Here is a 23,845-nt window from a genome sequence, read left to right as displayed (position 1 = left end):
AACTATTTCAACTATAGTTGCTATTCTTGCAAAATATGTACATGATTTGATACGCACATCCAAATGTTTGCATCGAGAAGACATTTCCTCGGCATGTCAAGTGGACCCAATTGCAAGTTACACATGTTGGTGTATAGTATTTAAATGAGATGACACCACCGTTCTTTACATGCATTGTCAGCAGGCTCTACTCCGCGAATAGCACCTACCAATCAAGTGTGATTGAGTATATGGTGTTCCTGTATTTTCACTGAGCTCCCCTCCTATTACAAAGAAAGCCAAAATATTGAGATTGATATGGGAATTTCTCGATTTTAAAACAGTTCGTTCTCTCAGGGATACAGCTTTTCCCGAACTTCTAAAAGAGTTGAACTGTTTGCGTTTTTTTTTAAATATCAATCCAATTCATCCTACCACTAGGCTTCACAAAACAAAGCACTGAACGGTTAACGCTGAGAAAATTACCACCAAATATAACATCCTGGATGATTGCCTTGATATGAGGATCAGTCAGACATTGTATTTCTCCATCATTCCTTTCTTCCGATTGGAGTTTGAAGAAACAATCGACCAATCCACGCTCCTGTCCGGGTTGGTACGTTTCCTGTTAAACATTTTAAAGATTACATTTGAGTATTTATTGATATGAACAGGTATTCTCCTAGCAGTGTGACTTGAAATGGGTACTGATTATGAACGCATTAAAATAATACAAAATACAACGTAAGTTGGGGTTCTATCTTTTATTGTTTTTATATTTTCTTTTATTTTACATGTGTATCTCAAATGAGACATAATTTACAAAATAAAACTTTAATATAAAAGATCAGATTATTTTGGAGTTATATGTTTTCCACACAGAAAAAATATAGCCTTTTTATCGCTTGATTTTAAAGGCAAACACTGATGTCTAACAAGGTCAATGAAAGGCATAATCTGAACATTTCGATTCTTGATTAACGCGAAATGTGTTCTATTATATTATCCTTACGCAATTATAGAAAAATTTATTGTAACCCATACTATAAGTTAATTTGTTTCTTTGAGGCAATTTAACTCTCAGTGAATGTTAATCATCATTGAACCAATTTCATGTTTCAAACATACGTCCATTCGTGTACCTTTTGTACACAGTAAGTGAGAGTTTCATGTGCTTTGACTATGCCCATTCGTACCAACTGTTTCAGACATGTTACAAACATACGTCCATTCGTGTACCTTTTGTACACAATAAGTGAGAGTTCCATGTGCTTTGACTACGCCCATTTGTACCAACTGTTTCAGACATATTACAAACATACGTCCATTCGTGTACCTTTTGTACATACTAAGTGAGAGTTCCATTTGCTTTGACTATGTCCATTCGTACCAACTGTTTCAGACATGTTACAAACATACGTCCATTCGTGTACCTTTTGTACACAGTAAGTGAGAGTTCCATGTGCTTTGACTATGCCCATTCGTGTACCGTTTGTACACAATAAGTGAGAGTTCCATGTGCTTTGACTATGGCCATTCGTGTACCGTTTGTACACAATAAGTGAGAGTTCCGTGTGCTTTGACTATGCCCATTCGTACCAACTGTTTCAGACATGAGACAAATTAAAGTTCCGAACCAAGAAATAATAGATGATAAAATAATCAAAGGTTGCGTCAGTCTCGTTGTATTTCATTTCTACTGTTTGTTTCTTTGTTGTTGTTGAAAACACGAATGTTCGAGCTTATTCAATTATTTTGTTTATGACTCATAAACACAAGACCATTGTTGTGTTGGCGTAATGTTCAACGACATAGTACTAAAACATTTAAGGGGTCTAGAGTATACTAAGAAATAATTGTTATGAGATTCCGTGTCGTGGTCACATTATTGTATTAATAAACATTAAAAACATTACCATCTGGACCCCACCCCTATTGAAAAACTTTTGTGACTGGATAATTCCCGAGAATCAAGGTTAGTGCATACTTATTATTGCCATGATATCCCACACCCTTTACACTAGGAGGGGAAAGGGTAGGTGGTTCGCCGTGCGCACAACGCACGAATGCAAATTATAAATCTTATGTTACGAGTCTATGCTCTTAAAAAAGTAAAAGAAAGACGTGAAAAGCAACACGCGTTGTTAAATTCAACAATAACTTATTTCCAGAGAATACAAAGTGAAAATGAAAAAAAAAAAAAAACCAGAACCTACGGTTTTGCGAATTTAATCCTCAAATCATCTTAAAATTACAGATACAAGTACTAATAATATAACTTCTGAAAAAACTTTTGTGGAATTTCAAATTAAATCCAACGCTGAAGTTGTTCACGTGCCTGCGGATGGCACGTAAGTTGTTGATGTGCCAACAATTTATTGTTGAAAAGAGAGTAATACAATAAAAGAAGAAATCCTTATTTGAAATTTCAGTATAATTCAAATCGCCTCTTTTTCCAATAATATTATTAGATACGTTTTGTATTTGCAGAGAAGAAATGGTTACTATTTCCTGAAGGAATTTTACCTTCTAGAAACTTTTTAATGTTTAAAAAAATAAAATGTTAGTTATTATTAGAACGTCTAGTATTAAACTTATTTTATATAACCTGGACTATGTCAGATACACCGTGTAAATTGTAAGGGGATTCAAATAATCTAGACCCAGACTGAAGTAAACAGTTGTATTCAATTAATAAGGATCCTAATATTAAACTCTGACAAATAAATAATAGTAACGCTGTCTATTAGCCTTTTTCACAACAAAATATATTAATATTTCAGGTCAAGTAGAAAATAGACGAGATTTTTGACTAGGTTAAGTCAAAACAACCAATCTTTCATTACAATATCATGTAATGCGAAATGATAATATTCAATGAAAGGATGCAAATTAAGTATACAAAACAGTTAATATTGTCAAATACCGACAGAGCTTTAAAGTTAACTGTAAGAAGTTAACAGGAAACCGTTGCTCTTGTATACATTTTTATTTCTTCACAGTTCTCCCATGGATATACTCAAGGTGAATGAGAATGCTCTTTACAGCATGGGCTGATGGCATTGATCAGACTGGGTTGACGCACGTGTTTTAAGAAATCTCTAGAACAGGGAGCTGGTGCATCTAGCACAGTCTTCCATGAGGAAAGGTAGAGGTTTAATGTAGTCAAAGGAAAGCTGTTACTTATATTTATAAAACATTTTGAATCATGAATCGATTTATGATTAAAATAACGAACTAAATATTTGGTACAATTTTTAGTTACTAGCAGATAAATGGGAAAAAAACTGTGTTCAGTTCCTAAGTTTAATTCCACTGTTCAGCAGAGCTAACGCCATAAATATGAGCAAGGGGAGAAAACCCAAGATTAATAGGAAGCTAACTTCCTACATCATCTGGCTGTTTCAAACTTATTACCGTGCTTTAATTTCCAACGTCAGTTGAATTCCAAGAATGCAAAGGCACATTGTTAATGGGTAATGTTAAAATATTTATTCTTTAAAAATTCTCTCCATTATTTAAATCATAAATTATTTGTTAATTATTATATAACATTATTGCTCATGATCGGACTGACCTGAAGTTTGGATGATATAAGCTTGCATTCTAAATTCAATCGGAATCTGAACACACATGAAACTACTATTCGAAAACAAACGTTTACAGCTTGACGGACAACGGGCGATGCAAGGCGGACTAAAGCATAAAAATATGTTCGCTTGGCCTTTGGTCAGATGAACTAAATAAATTGTAAGCACCTTCTGTGACTGGAAGAATTTTTTCAGTAGCTCCTCTTTAGCTTCCACCATGCGTCTGTAGATCCACCCCGTGTTCGTAGGCAAGAAGCGTAGAAACGGAAAGGTCAAAAGCATGGTGTCTGTCGATGCATCCAGCAACCCCTTGATGGCGTCGTTGTATTCCCAAATCACTTTTGCATCGGTCTCGTCCAACACGGAGCCAGAATACTGCGTATACAGTTCAGTCATATTGCTAATACATAAAACTACACTCACAAAATTGAACGTAATGATTGAAAAGATCGCGCTAAATATATTCCACTAGAAATACTGGCTAGAAGGAAAATAGAAAATCCCTTTATACTCTAAAATTTGCCTCTAAATCGCATAATAAAATTTTCTTTAAGGATTCCTTAATTGGAATAAACGTTAGGCAGACAGGTAGAAATACCGCTGTTCTTGTTTACCAGAAATACCCTTGTTCGAGTTGTTAACTTTAAAGTGAGCTTAATCTGGAATACTAAGGTGGAAATGAATTCAAATTTTTGGCTCGAATGTTGCATGTCTACGCAGCATAGAGTTTATCAAGTATTAAGATCAGATCATTCCACTGTAGTATATGGAAATGCTAGCACCATGAGTTCCTTGTATTGGATATATTTCTAAGACTATATACGTATATGCCTATATATTTAGATACATATAAGGACATATATATTTCTATGTATATATATGTATAAGTATAATTGGCACAATATTTAAAGAATACAATTAAACTTTTAACATGCTACATTGACATTAAGTTAGACAATTGTTGAGAGATTTATATAAAGTTAAACAAATGTTGAATTACATGTGGACTAATTGCAAGCCTAATACGCTCTAAAATGGACATTTTTCTGTCAAGGATTTTAATACTAACAATTGAAAGAACCATTGAAACATTGTACGAACCACTTTACACTGAACGAAGACAAACTAAAAGGTGAACAAATACAACTGAACCTTTGAATGTTTCAACAAAGATCGTGTGAAAATCCGTTCGTAAGATAAGCCAGATGACTGTTTTGCTTACTCCAAAACGAGGCTCCAGACAATTACAATTCTCAATATTAATAGTGAAGAAAATAACAAATGCATGTATCAGCATAGAAAGATACCGACGATCCAGTCTCTTATAGAACCGGAAACCGCTACAAAAATCTTAAGGAAATAAAAACGCGATTTTGTATTGCTACAATATTCAAGACATGAAAGTTGTATAATATTCACCACGAAACTTATCTACAGCCATGCAAGACAGGTTCTAGATTTTCCAAGGTAGTACAAAAGTAATTACTTTACTATTAACAGTTGGCCAGTTTTCGATTTTGTAAATGAAAAAGTTTAATTATCAGTTAGTCTTCTGTTAATTTGTGCGATGTTGGGTATTAAATTGAAAATGAGTGCCTGACATCGTGATGATTCAGTTAGATGGCATAAAAGAGCCTCACATAAGAGGGGGTTTCCATCCTACCTGGACCAACAATTTATATTTCTGGGCTCTCAGTTATCAGACCCTTGCCGACAACCTGGACCCTAAAATTAAAAACATGCTTGGCCTCTCTATTTAAAATCACTCTGTTTCATCTAAAATCAATATGTTTCGATGCTATCATGACAGTGTAGTGCAAATGAAGATTGAGGTTGAAAAATAATGTTTAAGGAAACAGAGTATGTACTATGAACATGCCATTTATTTGTCACTATTACCTACCGCATTGCATGTTTGAACACTATAGTTCTAGGCAAGGCTATCAGTTGGAATACTCGAGACTTAATGTATATAGCAGGTTCAAGCCTAGTCAACGGGCATACTCTTAAGGATTTTATAAAATTTATTTGAGATGCCAGATAAAATCATTCTTACATGTATTGAAGGTAATTGCGGAGATGCAAAGATGTATGCATGTTCCTCAAGAATTCATGTGTCAATCGTTTTTGAAACTAGGCGGGCATAAATCGCTGCTAGTTGAGAGTTAGTAATGCGACGTTTAAAGTAACATACTTTAGTACAAGAATGCTGCGTCTTCCTTTGATCCTATGCATGCCTATGAATACAGGGTAAGTTTTACGTTTCACTGAGCATGCGAAGCCCCCGGGTGGTGAATTGGTCTAAGGGCTCGCTCTTACAGATCACTGCCAACTCACTTCTGTCCGTGCTGGTTAGAGTAATGGATTAAACTATGCGGGGAAGCAAGAAAGATTGTCATTAGCTTCCCGTCGATCGGCGGTTCTTCCGTTTTTGTTTATGGATTCTTCCTCCCCCATAATGTACTGCCGCCAACTCTAACCTATCATGTATTACAAATGACTTTAAACCAAACGTATTAAAGCAACATTTCGTGTCAACATCATTACATTCGTGTCTCACCTATTATCAAAGTCTTAGGTCTCTTGTTATTGTTTCTTTATTGATTCGCCATACAATGCACCGTTCTAAGATATTGGTATTGAAATGATATCCTTCCTAACTCTGACCACGTAAAAATCTCTGTTCAAAACAATATCCAACATGTATGTTTTCGGAATTTAGCCAATCTAATCCGCAATGCAGAATTATCACAAAAATTCATAAATGTTATGCAAACTTAGAAACTTGGAAACGTGTGCAATCACTGGGTCTTTAGCAAGCATTTTCCTGTGTACAATAAAGACCGAAAAGCAGAGAGAGAGAGAGAGAGAGAGAGCATCACCAGAATCGCGACGATGTTGGCCACATATTTGGCTACAAACTTCCTGGGGTTAAAATCTCTATCTTTTTGATCTGCTACACTCTTTAGAAGTTTATCCAGTTCCTTCTGTGCCATGGTCTCAAATTGCAGTACGCCTTGGCCATACATTTGCAGGCCTCTGCACATGTTCTTTTTTAACTGGATCGTAGTCGGGTCGTATTTACCTTCAAAACAATAATTGTCTAATCAGGATGAGACTGAAAACATGAGATGACTACGTTTAGCAAAGGAGAAATGAACAAATATAAATCAAGCTGCTTATTATAATATAAAACACGAGAAGAACCAGAGCACGAAGTGAAAGATTTGGTGCATGCAGCTTATGAAACGGGGCCAAACATTAGTCACTTTCAGGATCTAAAGGGGAATCATCCAAGACCGTTTAATTTCGCCACTGCCGTTCATGATTGTTTTTATTCCCATGAAAAGAACAGCGAGACAACATTACTCGGGACATAAACCAGGAAAGACGAGTACTTAAGTACCTACCATGGAGGATCCTTATGACAAATGATGTTGTAAAAGATTCATTTTTCCAGACAACAACAATCGTCACTGATACAAATAAAATTGGATTTGAAATCGACATGTACCAGGTCATATGTACCAAGTTGGAATTCTATTATGCGAACTGGCAACCTGATAGAACAAATAAAGGTAGATACAGCAGTGGTGGACGGGGAACCAAACCTCTCTCCTGTGTCACAGCCACATCACTAATAGGACTGCATTGAAGAAAATACAAAAAATGGTGACAAAGCATTCCACGCTGGTAAGACGTAAATCCTGACTATTGTGTTGAAAACAGAGGCAATAACATGTATGTCCATCTAAAGTAGAAAAGGTAGAAAGAATATTGTGTTTTTAGAAAATTAGATTAACACTTATCCTGGTAATCAATTAGATTCGTCTCACTTTTGACACGTTTCGTCTACTTTTGTGTATAGTTGAGATTTACAGCAATCTGGGTTAAATGAACATGATATGTACCTCTACACCGCTTATGTACCTCTACACCGTTTATGTCCAAATGGTTATATTTGAGTAATTTAACTTAAAAAAGATAAATGTGCATGGGTAAGTGCAAATATTGACAAATAGATGTTCTTTATTAACCAACTTCGATCAGACTCTATGAGTAAACGTCATGTTTACTTTCTTTATTTTATGTGTAAACATCATATTTACTTTATTTAATTTATGTGTAAACATTATATTAACTTTATTTAGGATAGTCATCCATCTGTAATGACAACAAGTGCAATCATGTGTGGAGTGTGTTTTCAGAATGATTGTGTATCTAACGAATCTACTCCCGATTTGATTCCATGCATGTTAACATGGGCACAGAATATCCACTCCACTCGATAACCCCTCTATCTAGTTTTAAACTACATGTAACCTTTCCCCCATAATAGTCCTGTGAGAAATGAAATTTAATTTTTTTGTGCTGAAACCTGAACAATCCTAAGATGAACACCAAACTATCAGCAGTAGCTAATATCAGTAAAACATGCAAAGAAACTGTTCGTGAAATTAATGGTAGAAACAACTTGTCTCATTACATACATTACTGAGGTACCTGCCATGTGGTAAATGTACTATGCATGTCCACATAAATCATTTTCTCGCAAAGCCATATTTGTTGTTATGTTTCAAATGAAGATTTTCTTGTTCTTAGCCCCCCCATATATATATATATATATATATATATATATATATATATATATATATATATATATATATATAATCATACTATGCAGCAAATGTATCATAGCAGAACGTAATGTAGAATGCGGAAATTTCAAAATAGGGAGACCAAGTGATTTTAAGAACATTAGGTGTATCAATATACAAAAAACTGCCATCCTGTAGCATTTGATTGGGACGTTCCGACATTGTTTCCCCTTCTAATCGCAATCTCTGCGTATCCAATGTCGTTCTGGAAACGATAACCAATCTCAAATATTTACCTGATGAAAAGTGAATGCCCGTTGTCCATCACTGCTCTTATTTATAATTTGAAATGAGAGGGCTAAAAATTAAGACATACAGCCCAATATATCTCACGTTGTTGCTGTGTTTTGATGTACTCGTTACTATCACATCTACGAAATATACTATCTGTGGAAAAATATATGGCTGTCTGAGTAAAACCGTCATATTCTTTTCAAATCCAACATCTGTTGATTACTACATAAGTCAAGAGACTGGAAGTATTGTGAATTTGTTAAGTGCGAAAATATCACGATATAGTTGTCAGCTTTGTGACTTCCGTGCATCGATCAGTTGTATCTTTCTTGCTTGAAAACATTGGTATAGTGTCTATGTTAATAGGAATGCGACGTCAAGGCGGAGATAAGCAATACAATCAATGTTATGCACATACCCAAGTCTAGTATTAACAAGTTCAAGAAAATAATTTCGACCATATATTAGTGTTATTGTTATGACATGGTTTGTATCATAACAAGGGTGTCACAAATAACAGTGAAGATACGACCACATCTTTGGGGAATGAGGTACGGGACCGCTGTAAGGAAAAGACAGAGCTGTTCTGACTGGAGCAACGAATTCTTGATATATATATATATATATATATATATACACACACACACACACACACACACACACACATATATATATATATATATATATATATATATATATATATATTGCTAAATTCTAAAGACACATATATAAAGCCTTATATTTAAAATACAAGAAATACATATCATCTTACACTTTACCATCGTGCTTACCAACTTCATTGTACATATTAATTGGTAACTTTTAGAATGTAATATAGATAGTTAAATCTTGATTAATTTCATTATATCCAACGAGTATAAAATTCAATAGTTGCGAATAATGCAATGATCATTTATAAGAAATGTATCGTGTTAAAATAGGATACTAATTTGGAATAGGTTACTAAACATTACTCAATATTACTTAAAGAATCTTTAATTTGCAAATTAAATCTAAACAAGAAGTTAGTAGCGAATTCTTCTTTTCCAATAATATATATCACAAATATAATTAAACATTACATTATATTATAATATAAAATATAAGAACTCACAAAAATGTTGGAAAATATGAACTTTACCGTTAAAATCTAAAATATTAAAAAGTACACATTCTTTAAAGAAGTTTGCGAACGCAGACGATTCTTACCTGTAAGGAAAAGACAGAGCTGTTCTGACTGGAGCAACGAATTAATTCTTCGTAAGCTTGATTCGCTATTTATACAGTTTTTAGTTTGCTCAATGTTAGTGAGAACATGCCCTTTGAACTTTTCCATGGCGATCGTCTAGACCATCTGCGCAACAATCCAATATTGATATATTAACAATTTGCATGTTCTGCAGCTTCCATCCAAATCTAAATTGATGACATTAAGATACGAGCAAAACGAATTCAGGTAGGGAAATAGTCAATGGATTGTCAAAAAGAGGTGTTACGCAAAATGGCTGCTGAATGCGTAGAATTGAAACAATGTTGTAAAAGTGCCAAGTTAATTGGGTGAAGCTGAGTAACTTCTGTCTAATTGTCTGTAAACTATGATAAAGTATAATTTTTTCTCTCTCATAAAATTAGACATTTTCTATGAGAAAATATACATTCTTTCTTAGAAGTGAATACATTCTTTGCGTCAGCTTTTCTGCATAGTAGGGGTAATTGTGTATTATTTATCATGATTACTGATAATTTGCTGAAGAGGTTACGACTGTATTCCAAAAATTATGTCCCTCCGACCATCTTCCTGCCTGCTTGTCATTATCTGACCTTTGCCGTTGAATTCCATCCGTCATGCCTTCTTACATCATCGTGTGGAATCAGAGACAACTTCTTGTCTTCGTTCTGATATAGTACAGAAACTATTTGTAAGGACTCGACTAATCTCCGTCCTTCCAATGTAAGTGTCCCCTTTCTCTCTCAACCATAGATGAGATCATCCCAATATTACAGTTTCCCTCGTATCATTGTCATCGGTCATCAAAATGTCCCACCATCCCCTCCCATCATTGCCATCGGTCAATCCAATATCCCCTTTCCCTCCCATATTTGCCATCTGTCATCCCAGTGTCCCCCTTCCCATCCCCCTTTTGCCATCGCTCATCCCCTTTCCCCTCCCATCTTCAGCATCCATCACTTATGTCAACCTTCCACCAGTTACCTCTGATAGGTATTAGTGAGGAAAGAAATACTCTACGTGTAAATCTAGGTGCACATATTCTAATGTTTCATTTCTTCATGTACAGATTAATTTACGCAGAAATAATTATGGTCAATGTAAAATTTCAGACGAAATCGAATATACATGCAATCATAAATCATCCATAACGAAAGTATGTATCTGTTTATCAAGTACAACCGAAAATGTTATCGCCTGATAAATTATTCAATATATGTACAAATGGAACCTTTTTATACACAGGTAGTCTTTAGAACTATATTTAGAAACGGAGGAGTGAGAGCCGATCGTGGCACGTCTTAATGGTCGGATTAAAATTATTATCTTTGAAAGTGTTGGTGGGATTTGAAACGACAAGACGCTTTTGTGTATATTCAAGAATGAATTCACTCAAGCAGTGTAGCGAAACTAATGAATGCCATCAGAGTGATACATTCATGACCTGGAATGACTGGCTGACAGTCCATCTGTCAGGCTTAGATGTCCGGTTGAAAAGGCATGGGTATAAATACAATTATTATAATTATTATAATTGAATTCATCAAAAGAACTCGGACAGAAACATATTTTAATTGGAACTTCTGCGTGAAGATTAGGTTTGGAACTATCTGGAAATGGCGGCTGCTAAAGCAAGTTTCACTGAAAAGGATGAATCACATCAATAAATATATGATTCAGAAATGATCACGTGTATATGTATTATTGCAAGATAAGTAGTTTTACCTTCACAATTCAATAAACCACTCATTTTTCCCTTTGATCTCGTCGTATCTAATTTTTTTATCAGAACTGTAATTGCTCAGATATAACGCACCCTCCAACTAAAGCAAAGGACTCTAATCTTTCTGCGCATGACTGAAGCCCATATGTGTTTATATATATATATATATATATATATATATATATATATATATATATATATATATATATATATATATTTGTAAACATTAAATTACGTTTTGGTTTTGGTCTAAAATCCTGTTTCTATTAAGAAACAAATGTCGTCTTTTAATTAACGAAAGTGGTATTTATACAGTGTACAAAGATATCCAACATTTATATTCTAATTGCAGATGAAAATGAAATTTTTTAATGTCATACATGAAGCCCAACTCCGTAACCTTCAGTAAACTGTAATCCAGAAAAACGTAACATTTATCGTTTAGAATCATACAAATAAAATGCATTAAATAAGGGATAAAAATATTGACGTTAGAAAAATACGGCATTGTAATCAAATTTCTTAATTTTGCAAGTTGTCCCACACCTACTGTATCGTCAGCTACCTAACTTGTTTAATTGCCGTTCGAACGGTTTCTCAAGAATTACAGGATAGTTCATTTCGAATTTCTTTAGTAATTTTATCTTCAATGAACGAGACATTATGAACACATTACATCCTATTTAATGTTGTTTCTATTTTTGTACAATGTTGAATATTTGCTATTTTAGTACAAGATCTGTGTTGTTTGCCTAAAACCTCTTGCCGTTTAGTGGATGAAATGCTGACAGAAAGAGTGCAAAGAAATGCATTTCATTTCCGTAGCATGATGCATTAATATTACATTACAGCAATCAATGCCATGCGCAAAATAGGCCGACATAACTTGAGAGTGTTCAAAATTAGTATATTTTTGAACAAAACGTTCTGGTGACAATTGCCGCTTTCCAGTGGTATTGCTTGTATTCGATGCAAGACGGAGTCAGTGTATACACATACGACATTGTTTGTATCGGATGCAAGGTGGAGTCTATGTAGACACATACGATATTGTTTGTATTGGATGCGATGTGTAGAGTATGTTGACACATACGATATTGTTTGTATCGGATGCAAGGTGGAGTCTATGTAGACACATACGATATTGTTTGTATTGGAAGCAAGGTGGAGTCTATGTAGTCACATACGGTAGTGCTTGTATTGGATGCAATTTTGTATTCTATGTAGACACATACGATATTGTTTGTATTGGATGCAAGGTGGAGTCTATGTAGACACACGACATTGTTTGTATTGGATGCGATGTGTAGAGTATCCAGACACATACGATATTGTTTGTATTGGATGCGATGTGTAGAGTATGTAGACACCTACGATATTGTTTGTATTGGATGCAAGGTGGAGTCTATGTAGACACATACGATATTGTTTGTATTGGATGCGATGTGTAGAGAATGTAGAGACATACGATATTGTTTGTATTGGATGCAAGCTGGAGTCTATATAGACACATACGATATTGTTTGTATTGGATGCAAGCTGGAGTATATGTAGACACATACGATATTGTTTGTACTGGATGCGATGTGTAGAGTATGTAGACAAATACGATATTGTTTGTGTCGGATGCAAGGTGGAGTCTATGTAGACACATACGATATTGTTTGTATTGGATGCGATGTGTAGAGAATGTAGAGACATACGATATTGTTTGTATTGGATGCAAGCTGGAGTCTATGTAGACACATACGATATGGTTTGTATTGGATGCAAGGTAGAGTCTATGTAGACACATACGATATTGTTTGTATTGGATGCAAGCTGGAGTATATGTCGACACATACGATATTGTTTGTATTGGATGCGATGTGTAGAGTATGTAGACACATGCGATATTGTTTGTATCGGATGCAAGGTGGAGTCTATGTAGACACATACGATATTGTTTGTATCGGATGCAAGGTGGAGTCTATGTAGACACATACGATATTGTTTGTATCGGATGCAAGGTGGAGTCTATGCAGACACATACGATATTGTTTGTATTGGATGCGATGTGTAGAGTATGTAGACACATACAATATTGTTTGTATCGGATGCAAGGTGGAGTCTATGTAGACACATACGATATTGTTTGTATTGGATGCAAGGTGGAGTCTATGTAGACACATTCGATATTGTTTGTATTGGATGCGATGTGTAGAGCATGTAGAGACATACGATATTGTTTGTATCGGATGCAAGGTGGAGTCTATGTAGACACATACGATATTGTTTGCATTGGATGCGATGTGGAGTCTATGTAGACACATGCGATATTGTTTGTATCGGATGCAAGGTGGAGTCTATGTAGACACATACGATATTGTTTATATCGGATGCAAGGTGGAGTCTATGTAGACACATACGATATTGTTTGTATCGGATGCAAGGTGGAGTCTATGTAGACACATACGATATTGTTTGTATTGGATGCAAGGTGGAGTCTATGTAGACACATACGGGTAGTGCATGTATTGGATGCAAGGTGGAGTCTATGTAGACACATACGATATTGTTTGTATTGGATGCAAGGTGGAGTCTATGTAGACACATACGATATTGTTTGTATTGGATTCAAGGTGGAGTCTATGTAGACACATACGATATTGTTTGTATTGGATGCGATGTGTAGAGTATGTAGACACATGCGATATTATTTGTATTGGATGCAAGGTGGAGTCTATGTAGACACATACGATATTGTTTGAATCGGATGCAAGGTGGAGTCTATGTAGACACATACGATATTGTTTGTATCGGATGCAAGGTGGAGTCTATGTAGACACATACGATATTGTTTGTATTGGATGCGATGTGTAGAGTATGTAGACACATACGATATTGTTTGTATCGGATGCAAGGTGGAGTCTATGTAGACACATACGATATTGTTTGTATTGGATGCAAGCTGGAGTCTATGTAGACACATCCGGCAGTGCTTGTATTGGATGCAAGGTCGAGTCTATGTAGATACATACGATATTGTTTGTATTGGATGCAAGGTGGAGTCTATGTAGACACATGCGATATTGTTTGTATTGGATGCAAGGTGGAGTCTATATAGACACATGCGATATTGTTTGTATTGGATGCAAGGTGGAGTATATGTAGACACATGCGATATTGTTTGTATCGGATGCAAGGGGGAGTCTATATAGACACATACGATATTGTTTGTATTGGATGCAAGGTGGAGTCTATGTAGACACATACGGTATTGTTTGTATTGGATGCGATGATTAGAGTATGTAGACACATACTGAATTGCATGTATTGGATGCAAGGTTATGACGTTGAACCGATTAGCAGCGGGGCTCTCTTGTGAAATATCATACAGGCGTTCTGAAATGTAACGGAAAGTGGGATGTTCCTTTCCGAACATGGGGAAACGCGATCACAGTATTAGGCCACATTTATTCTGTTTGATCAAGAAAATAACTTTCACGGCTGACCGGTAGAGCATACATTTGGACATATGAGTGGACGACAATTCAGAGACTGGACGAGAAAGGTCACTAAGGCAGTGACACAAGAGAGGTTTCAGAGAGAACAAGAGTGTCCCCAAGCAAGTCGACCCGAACGGACTGGATTTGTTGATACTGGAGAGTGACCGGCAACCAAATATCAGATTTAGCAGACATGACGGATAATTATGTTCAAAACGCTCGCACAATTTCGTGGTTACCTTCTTGCATTGTAGAAATTGGAGTTTATTAAATTTTATGGTTGAAGTGCATCATACAATTGGTCTTGCACAAGTTTATTTTGCTTATCTAATTAAATAAATTTTTGAATCATGTTTACATAAGTTCATAATGCTTTATACTTCCTCTCTAATCAAATCCTAATTTATCCCATTCATTAATTTCACCTTTTAACATTCGCTTGATCCTGGCTACAAAGCCGTTATCAATCATCCTTTAGACATCAATAACCACAGGAAATAGAAATAAGCAATCACGGCTAGTAAACAACATTAGCTGTCAAGTATCAGTCATGATCAAGAGGTATAGCAGCTTGATATATCCATGGGTGTCTCTTCTTGTTACATGCTTGAAGGCCAGACGAAGCGAACAACAGTGCAAAAATCATCGATCCGTTTCGCATACGTATGACCATGTTGTAAAATGCATCGAAGCCTAAAATGGACTCAGCATAAAATTTGCGCGTTCTCTAATCAACCGGCATTCATCCAAACACATCTCATCCCTGATTTTTCTCACATTCAAGAAAATAATCTTTGTGAAAATTTATATCATTTGGCTTAGGACATTTTACTGCCAAGGGACCGGTGTCTACATCAGATATAAAGAGCAAATGGAGTTTTTCAAGGAACCAGTGTAACAATATCCAAATAAAAGTCACTAATTTACTTTTAAGTTGAAAGCATACTATCTAAAGAACCCGAAGTCCTGCTGAAAGAAGTCTGATTGTCTCCTTTGCTGAGGCAACAACAGTCGACCAGTGAGAAGGATATTGTTCGCCAGATGGGGCATATCGTTGCAATTGGTGTTGCTGTTGTGACATGTCATAAAGATCAAGAGCTGTTTTTTGAAGTGGTGTTTTGCAATCATCAGTAAATTGAAAGCATAATAAAATCCATTTTAATCACTAGAAATGTGTCTATGTCCCAAGTTATACCTGGTTTATGCATTAAATGAATCCTTTTGCCAACGCGATTAAAACTGAAATCAAGTGTAAACACCACCATGCTAAATATCTATTTTTGAATATATACATTGATTAACGAATAAATGCTTCTGACAGATAAGCAGAGAGAGCAAAAATGTATATCTGCATTGCGCAATCGATCTATAATTTCTGTAAAAAGCCATCAGCCATATTGATAATACTGATTCTGCTCCGCCCGTGTAAGACTTTTCCTGTAAATAGTCGTCGTTATTATTGTATACGTGACTAGTTCTTCACTATTTTATCATTCAGTCATATAGCAATGTTTCTTTGACTTTCTTTCACGTCAAAAAAACGATAATGTTCTCTGGCATATTATCCACCAACCCCATGTCGGATACACGTATCTTGAGGCACTGGTAGCAAATGGTTTGCTCCGGATAGAATAGATCAAACAGTCCCAATAACCGGGACCTTTGGAGAATGCAGACCATCTTGAAGTACTGCGCATAACTCATTAGTTCCTTATTCAACTTACCATAACCGTGACATTTGAAATTTATTATTTATTAGTTATAAACCAATCGTATGATGCACTTCAACCAGAAAAATAAATTAAATCAAAGTTCTACGATTTAATTTGCATTTCTGGTTAAGTACAAGTCATCCAAAACACAAAGCTCGGTCAATGAACTTACTTCAGAAAAGAATGTATTTTTCAAACTCGTCTTTATTTCGCTACAATGCCCCTGACCTTTGACCTTTTTGATTACAAATCAATGGGCCTTTTCCAAACTTGATGCACGATCCCACCACAAATTTTAGACAATAAAAATGTATCATGGGAAAACTATTGACATCTTCACTAACAGTGAATTTAACCTTCTATCTTTTTTTCCAAAATTAATAGTTTTCTTTCAAACACAACCCGGAAGTCTTCCGCAAAGACTGATTCCGGCCCGATGAGCAGAGCATTTGTTACTGTGAGAAAACCATTTATATCTTGTCCGAGAAACGATGACTGTGTACTTTTAGATATCGAACACAAGGTTCTGCTTATAAACTTCAAGTGCAAAACATTCACGAAAACTAGATATAAACTGTAGATGATCACAAAACCCATAGACGGATGGTCGGACAATATTACAATTTTATCGCGGGCACGTAAAAGCTTCTTGAGGTGGACGCATGAAATTTGGCAGGCATCTCTTTAATACGCATGGCTGATCAAATTCAATGATCAGGTCATTTATATGCATTTAAAAGCACCAGTGCGATAGCGGAAAGGATCAGGTTGCATAAAGCTGCAGATGCACTATAGCCGTGTGAATAAGGCTATACTTGGCACAGTCACACAAGTCACAGACGGACGCCATTAGGAACTCAGTCCAGCTGAGAACCGGTTGCTTTTAGTGGTGCTGTTCTACTAAATTCTAGAATACTAGAATGACTCAAATATATAGAGAAAGTGCATGTGTACATACACGTAGAGAGTCTCTAAATATGTAGTACCTGGTGGTGTTCTTTGTTTGTATTTGGAAAACACAGCTGGAACAGAAATCCATGTTGGTGACGATGTCAGATGTTTTTCACCAAGACATACAGCAAAATATTGAAATATACTATATCTGATATATGTACCAACGAGGCCATGGGCATCCAGTTAGTTCAGTCAACAAATGTAATGATGACGACGTGTAAAGACATTGTTTATAATAAATGCTTCAGCAAGCAAATACATTGTCATTATTGCAGGAAGATGCCATTGATATTTTGACCTTTGACTCCATTTTCATGAATTAATGGCGGTTATTACTTGTGCTATGACAGCAACTCAGAAGAAACCTATATATGGCACACAAGCGTGGACGTTCTAGCAAGGTACAAACACAAAACTTGATTTATGTCTTTTCAGGAGAATGAAATTAAGAAATTATATCATGCAATTTGGAAAAAGTGTAGTGCCGTTAGAGTGTTTTCGGTATCAGAATGGTGAAAGTAACTGATGCGCTCACGTTGCCATGACCACCAGATCAGTGTCCTGTTTACATCCAGGGCAGATATCTATATTTTTGTCCTTTTTCTGAACTTTTTCCCAACAACGACCGTTTGTGGCATTCACCAACCCGTCCTCAACACAATGAAAATTTGTACTGGACCAATAATCGGTAAAATCAAAGAAAACTAACAGCGTGGTGTATGCAGGACTATGAGAACAAAGTAAATGCTAGAAGGCAAATCAAATCATTGTTACATATATCTGTCATTGTTATATTTACAGGTGATGCATTGCAATAATACCATGAAATGTTTGAATTTTCATTCAAGGACCTATAAATGCTTTGACTGTTTTACTGTACATTTTTTATATCCTATTTTTTTAACCCATTTTATGTGTAAATTAAACATTCTTTCCGTCCGTCTTAACAGGAGTACACTAAAATCTCGAGCACTATGTGAAGCAGGAGGGGTTTGGAGGTAGTGGAGCAATCAGTGCATTCCATTAGTATCCATATATCCTTGTGTGCAAACCAAAAACACTGGATGGACGGTGATGAGGTCGTAAGCCAGATCTCTAATATACATGGAGAAATATAATTCATGATCCCACATGTCAAACAGGAATTACCAGTGTTGGCATGCACTTGTGGATTCCATCAATATGGGTTAAAATAAATGTACATTGTTTCAGAGTATATTGTAATGTTTTGGAAAGCTGTAGTGGCGATAAAACGCATGCGTGCATATCAGATAAAGAGATGATTTTTAAGTCCAGAATGACAAAACCTGTTCAAAATATAAAGTAACTCGTGTATAAAACAAATCCTTGTCAACAAATAGATAATGTAGCTGTTATTTTCTTTTCTGCATTTATATATGTATCTATGTTCTGCCGTTCCGTCGTTAGACGATATACCTGGTTTGGGAACATTTATACCGCATTTAGAAATATGCTACTTACTAAAAGCACCTGAAGAATTTGACAAAATATAAAGGAAATTAACTTAACATAATATACAGGGAAACAATCAAGTCAGTGTAAACCCTAAATACATTACCGGTGACCCTCCTCTTCGTAACAAAACGGTAGCAGGATCTTCTATTCGACTTATTTTGCAAATCTTTAAATTTAGAAAACAACAAGAAAGTAGCACAAAAATGCAAAACGTAATATGGATGAATTAGAGGAAGAGTAATTGAAAAAGAATGATACTCACCAAATATGACACCCTTTGCATCATCCATGATATATTTTGAAAAGGCTGTTTCTGTTCTGTCATTTAAGACATCAGAACAACCCTTCTCCGCCAAAGCTTTCTTGACCAAGCGAGGACAGCTGATTACAACCAAATTTTTGGTGGCTATTTTGCACGAAATCAGGGGCCCATATTGCTTGGCCCATTTATCAAAACTGATGTGGAGACGGCTGGAATCAATTTCCAAGAGGCATCCCAGAATAGGCCAACCCTGTGGGCCGGGAAGATTTTTTCCCCTTGCTAGCATTTTTACGTCACCTTTGTGCAGAAATAACTCTTTCTGAATACAGAACGCAATCGAATGTTATCCAAATTAAGCACAGCAAGGTGATATGTTGATCAGTAAGCAAGCCGTGGCAACATATAGCGAACATGCGCAGATACCGCCGCCTTTGAACCGTAACTATTAACCTCTTAGCGTGGGGCGAAGACGTGGGCGAAAAGCAATTATTTTAACTCTGATGACCAGATGAGTATCGGCTGCATTTCTGATAAAATGACATAAAACATGACAAATTTTTTAAATCAACAATACAGAACATATCATTCGTCGCTTCAAAGGCGTATATATATATATTTATATACAAACAACATACACGTATATTTTGAACCATATCCTGAAAAAGGGAATGAATCCGTCCATAATTTTATTTACATAAACCGTTTTATGATGTACAGTCTCATCAAGGTAGAGAGCTTACCTGTGTTACATTTAAAAGAAAGCTTTTGGATTGACAGATCATTATTCTTTCAGCCTGTATATATATCTCTCTCTCTCAAACACACACACACACGGAGCAGACTTAAAACATGCTTAAAAAAATCAACGAACTGTGAATTGCTAAAATGGAAAATATATATATATATATATATATATATATATATATATATATATATATATATATATATAATGTATAGATTAAATTCTCTTAACTCTTTGAATATCCAAATGTGTATTGAACAAAGCTTTCGTCGGCTGTCCGCTGCAATTGTTAAAGTAAAACGGGTCGTACGCCAGGAGTAATAACTACTTTAAAGATAGCGTTTGTTTCTAAAAATGTCAAGCGACCGTAACTCATCAAACTGTCTATAAAACCCGCAATCAAGTACTAAAACAAAATTTCAGGGCAACCATTACTTACATGAAGTTTTGAGTTTCAGATATAATGGAAACAAGTACGTGTGTCAAGGACAGTTGAAATCATAGTGAAAATTGTGTTTATGGATTGCAACTGAAATTGTCAAAATATATGTCACAAGCTGTGACTTGGGAGAGCTATGTAGAAGCAAAGTGACAAAAATTAACTGATTTTTTTTACTGAAAAAATCGAAATTTCGACTTAGTAATAAGACATTTCGGCTTACGATCTTGATATTGCAAGATATTACTTCCAAATGTCGGCTTAGTATTTCAATATTCCGAGTTATGATCTCAAAAGGTCGACTCAGTAACTCGCAAATTCGACTTGGTATCTCGAAATGTAGGCATAGTAAGTCGAAAGTGTGGCTTGGTGTATGGAAATGCGCGATCATTATCTTGAAATTTTCACTAAGTAGACATAACCTTTGACTTTAAAACACGAAATTTCATTTAGTATCTCGAAATTTCATTATATTGTCTCGAAAGTTCGAGATACTAAGTCAACATTTAAGGATAAAGATTCGTGGGCTGATACACAAACTTTAACAAGGAATGATCACAACACGGAGGACTCATCCGAGTAACTTTACAATGTTTTGTTTCCGCTTAGGTCTTACGAATCGAGAAATATTTTGCAACTATACACAGAGTTGCACTTAGCATGCGAACTTGGACAAGAACATGTATAAGTGTCGACTGTACAGGAGCAAAATGTTTATGACATTTTAGATGTCAGCATGTATATTTTGAAAGAAATGGAAAGGTCAAGGGAATCACACATATACCGATGGGTGAATTTTAAATGTGTCCACAATGGGCGACTTGTTTCTCAGAAATCTCTGAGATTACTCTAAAGAATAGTGGATCCCAATAGTGGCCAGGCAAGATTGAGTAACGACTTCACCGAAGTCAGTTTCTATTTCCTGGACCGAAATCAGTTCGGTATATTGATGGATGCGATGAATAAAAAGCATTTTGGAATAGCTATTCATGGGTTATGGATTGATTCTCTTGACGCATAATTTGATTGGAATTCATAGAATACAATCTGTAATCGCTGAATACGTCATTGGACGATGAAACACAACAATGGATATCCAGAAACAATCTGATCAGGTACTGGAACAGACACTGTGCATGTCCAAAAAATTTATATTGTCATGCAAACTGAGCACGTGTTTAGGTATGTTGGAAGACAAAACTTTGTTTACGGAAGTACTGTACGTACCCGTATTATAGAATGTTAGTGGGGTGTGTTTTGGAAAGAGACTGCTTTCAGACTGATTTGTTTAAGCAGCGGCGTGTACCTGAACATACATATCAGTGTTTGCTTTCTGGATCTCATTCACTTAAGTAGTTTGGTCAGTCAATAACTTAACAATTAGTCAATCACACAGTCAGTCAGTCAGTCAATAACTTAACAATTAGTCAATCACACAGTTAGTCCACCATTTATTAATTCAGTTTAAACATATGCATCTGCTATAGTATGTATTATAAAAGTAAGGGTACTTTGACTTGCTGATTTGCTCCGATTCAAATTCATGCGTTTAAATCGAGTGGGTTAGGGCATTCATGAGTATTTTTGGTTGAACGTTTCGTATAAATCAGCGTATCTTTGCGAACATTTGGACGTCACCTTTGTACAGAAATTATTCTTTAGATACAAAATGCCATATCAGATTTCATTAACTGAGATATATGACACCGACCATGATAATACTCAGTGCAATGCTGTTCGAACTTGAATACTCACTGCAATGCTGTTCGAACTAGAATACGCAATGCAATGCTGTTCCAGCTAGGCCCGGCTCACTGAAGTATAGGTCGAGTCACAATGTTTCGCTTCGATGATGCGCAGATATGGCAACCTTAGATCATTTATTCTTAAATTCTTAGCCTGGAGCGAGGAACTGAGCAAACACAGTCGTTCCGTCTCAAAGGAAAAAAAGATCATAAGATGCTTCTCCATACAGACGACATTAAAACACTTATATTTTTCAAATTAAAAATGAACGTTAAGTGATACAGATAATATCATTCATCGTTCCAAAAGGCGCCTCATTTATAGGGAAAGAAACCCGCACGTCTATTTTTAACTATTTCCTGAAATTAATTATCAGAAGTATTTATTAATTATTTTGCATCAATATTTAACACCAAACAAAATAGGATGTTAAGCCTCAGCATGGTTGAATGTGACCAGTCTAAACGAAAAATAGAACCTGAGTTTACAGATTACTCTCCAATCAGTCTATTTTAATAGTTCCTCACTGTCTCTGTTTCTCTGTCCCTCCCTCTCTCAACAGACGTTCAACATTTTTAAAATCAAAAGAGTCTTAAGTACCGATATTGAAAAACTATCCCCGGTTACATGGAAACAGATGTATCCTTTAATAAATTATTATTATTATTATTATTATTATTATTATCCGTACATGAGGGTCGAGGGACCGTCCCGCCGACTACATTACAATTCATTACAAACATGTGTTCATTGCTGTGTATAATAGCTAGGACTAGTAAATAGCACTGTATTTTAATTATAGTCAAATGAAGAATTTAAGTTTGGCTTCTTGATCGGAGAGAGAAAACGAAAGAGGGATACACATGTGTCAACAGTCCAGTTATTGAGAGAAAGAGAGAGAGAGAGAGAGAAAGTGGTAGTGCAAAAGATATATTTATTGTAACCGTTTTCTGCATGTACAAATATATATATATATATATATATATATATATATATATATGCAAGCACACATACATACATACATGTAATCATACGTACACCCACGCACGCACGCAAACGCACACACATATACATACATTCTTTGGAAATTTTAGATGCCACCATGATTAAGTTGAAAGAAATGAATCCTCGTGGAAATGACACGGACACTTTCCAATGCCTTCTAAAGGTATCTGCAATGGGCTACTAGTTTCACACACAGAACAGTGCGATTGCTCCAAGGAATTGAGGACCGATACGGTTTCCAAGCAAGACTGAGTAGACAACTTCACAGACGCCAATCTCTTTCTTGGACTGCTCGCAATTTGACATAGTGATTGATAAGATGAATTAAAACATTTTGGAATAAATATTTCTGGAAGTATGGATGGCTATTTTTATACAAGTGATATGGATGGAAGCATGGAGTACAAGCAATAATAACGCAGTAATCCATGTCTATTTAATTGGAGAAAAGAAAGCAGCAGAGAGGGCGAACCCACCAATTTTTCGAAGGTCCTTATTTTGAAACTAAAGCCTCCTTCGAAAACAATACAAAAAGGTCAATAACGTCAAACCAAAGCCTCTAACCGTCCGAGAGTTTCTCTAGTTAAGTTAGTTTTTTTGTTATCTTTT

General features: G+C 35.6%; 1 protein-coding gene across 2 annotated transcripts in view; it reads right to left on the bottom strand.

Moving 5' to 3' along the window:
* Positions 1-19,685, bottom strand: part of LOC149777709 (steroid 17-alpha-hydroxylase/17,20 lyase-like) — a 38,410-nt gene extending 18,725 nt beyond the window's left edge. For both annotated transcript variants that reach the window (XR_016415447.1, XM_089938761.1), the window contains exons 1-4: positions 19,305-19,685; positions 6,452-6,654; positions 3,738-3,944; positions 466-604 (exon numbers count right to left, since the gene is read on the bottom strand). Coding sequence is in view for 1 of the 2 variants with exons in the window: in XM_089938761.1 (XP_089794887.1) it covers positions 466-604; positions 3,738-3,944; positions 6,452-6,654; positions 19,305-19,590 (835 nt within the window). In the remaining variant the exon portion in view is untranslated. The remainder of the gene's footprint in view (positions 1-465; positions 605-3,737; positions 3,945-6,451; positions 6,655-19,304) is intronic.
* Positions 19,686-23,845: the final 4,160 nt, after the last annotated feature.

This window comes from Sinohyriopsis cumingii, chromosome 17, assembly GCF_028554795.1.
Source record: "Sinohyriopsis cumingii isolate HCF-2022 chromosome 17, ASM2855479v2, whole genome shotgun sequence".
Taxonomy (NCBI): Eukaryota; Metazoa; Mollusca; class Bivalvia; order Unionida; family Unionidae; genus Sinohyriopsis; species Sinohyriopsis cumingii.
Note: the sequence above shows the minus strand (reverse complement) of the source record. Positions and strands in the feature narration are given on the sequence as shown.